Source organism: Myotis lucifugus, unplaced genomic scaffold, assembly GCF_000147115.1.
Source record: "Myotis lucifugus unplaced genomic scaffold, Myoluc2.0 scaffold_365, whole genome shotgun sequence".
In the NCBI taxonomy this organism is placed as follows: domain Eukaryota; kingdom Metazoa; phylum Chordata; class Mammalia; order Chiroptera; family Vespertilionidae; genus Myotis; species Myotis lucifugus.
The window spans coordinates 1,015,877-1,017,406 of NW_005871413.1; the positions used below are offsets into that span (position 1 = coordinate 1,015,877).

Genomic DNA, 1,530 nt, shown 5'->3' on the forward strand with positions numbered 1-1,530 from the left:
AATGCTTCCTGACTGGGGAGGATGCATGAAATGAATGCAGAGAAGGCTCTGGGACAAAAGAGAGAATTATAGTCTGGCCAGTGTGGCTGACATGTAGAGGAGACCTATGAACCAGAAGATGGCACTGCAGGTTTCGGACTGGATCCCCAGTGGGGGGTTTGCAGGAAGCAGCTGATCAATGATCAATGATTCTCTCTCCTGATTGATATTTCTACCTCTCTCTCCCTCTCATTCCAATTCTGAATTCAATAAAAAAATATTTTTCAAAAGAGAGGGGAAAAAAAAGAGAAAGATAACTATAACAACTGCTGACATTGACTATGATAAAAAAAGAACAACACAAAAGTAAGTAGCCCTGACCGGTTTGGCTCAGTGGATAGAGCATTGGCCTGTGGACTGCAGGGTTCTGGGTTCAATTCCAGTCAAGGGCATGTACCTTGGTTTCGGGAACATCTCCAGTAGGTGGCGTGCAGGAGGCAGCTGATGGATGTTTCTCTCTCATCGGTGTTTCTAACTCTCTATCCCTCTCCCTTCCTCTCTGTGAAAAACCAATAAAATACATTAAAAAAAAAAAAGTAATGAGCCCTAGCCAGTTTGCCTCAGTGGATAGAGCTTCTGCCTTCAGATTGAAGGGTCCCAGCTTCGATTCCGGTCAAGGGCACATGACCGGGTTGCAGGCTCCATCCTCAGTGGGAGGCAAGCAGGAGGTAGCCAATCAATGATGCTTTCTCATCATTGATGTTTCTATCTCTCTCTCCCTCTTCCTTCTTCTCTGCAATAAATAAAAATATCTTTAAAAAAGTAATGAGATAAGGAAAAACGACCTGCAAAGATAAGAACAATACCCTTTGAGGATTTCTCTACTTCTCATCAGAAGTAGACATATAAATCACCAGATGTTAGACAGCCTGTGACCCAGGACACATGTTTTACCTGAGAAGCAGCCATCTGGTCCTGGTCGGGGAAGTTTTCTCAGGTGACACTATGTTGAGTCACAGAATGTGCCTTCAAAGATGTCAGCACAGCCTCTTAATCAGCTCCCCTCACACTCACAGTCAGAAGGACCTGGAAATGAGGAAAAGGCCACCCCCTCCTGTTCTTAGTCACAGGAGAGAGTGAGGAACAATGAGCTTCTACATGGAGACCACACTGTGGGTCTTCTTCATGTGTCTCTCCTCCCAAAGACACCCACAAACTCCTACAGAAATGAGGTGAGCTGCTGTCCTGACCCCACAAACCAAACAGAGCACCCCCTTAGCTCCCCCGAACAAAGCCTGCTCCCCACTCTCACAAAGGCATCCTGCACCCCTCCTGTTAATCCCTGTCCTCACCTTCCATCACCTGGAGGCCCTCAGTCACCAATGATGCCCCACCCAGAGCTGCTGTCCAACTCCATGGGGGAAAGTGCTCCTGAGGGCATTTCTTAAAGCTCCTCAGGGGATCTGAGAAGACCCAGAGGATTTATCTCAGGATGTTTTTAAATAATTGTCAGACACAGAAAAAGTAAATCTATGGAAGAAACACACACAA

The 1,530-nt window shown here is 46.2% G+C and overlaps 1 protein-coding gene, 1 long non-coding RNA gene and 1 pseudogene across 2 annotated transcripts in view; all 3 read right to left on the minus strand.

Annotated features, from left to right (window-relative positions):
• Window positions 1–1,475, minus strand: part of LOC106699301 — a 63,155-nt gene extending 61,680 nt beyond the window's left edge. The window contains exon 1 of the long non-coding RNA XR_002832308.1: window positions 1,332–1,475. This is a non-coding gene — a long non-coding RNA (uncharacterized LOC106699301). The remainder of the gene's footprint in view (window positions 1–1,331) is intronic.
• Window positions 1–1,530, minus strand: part of LOC111828434 — a 75,437-nt pseudogene that overhangs the window by 49,936 nt on the left and 23,971 nt on the right.
• Window positions 1–1,530, minus strand: part of LOC102426541 (zinc finger protein 420-like) — a 44,196-nt gene that overhangs the window by 18,694 nt on the left and 23,972 nt on the right. Inside the window, exon 2 of the mRNA XM_023764953.1 lies at window positions 934–1,065. Coding sequence (XP_023620721.1) covers window positions 934–948 — 15 coding nt within the window. The 5' untranslated portion in view covers window positions 949–1,065. The remainder of the gene's footprint in view (window positions 1–933; window positions 1,066–1,530) is intronic.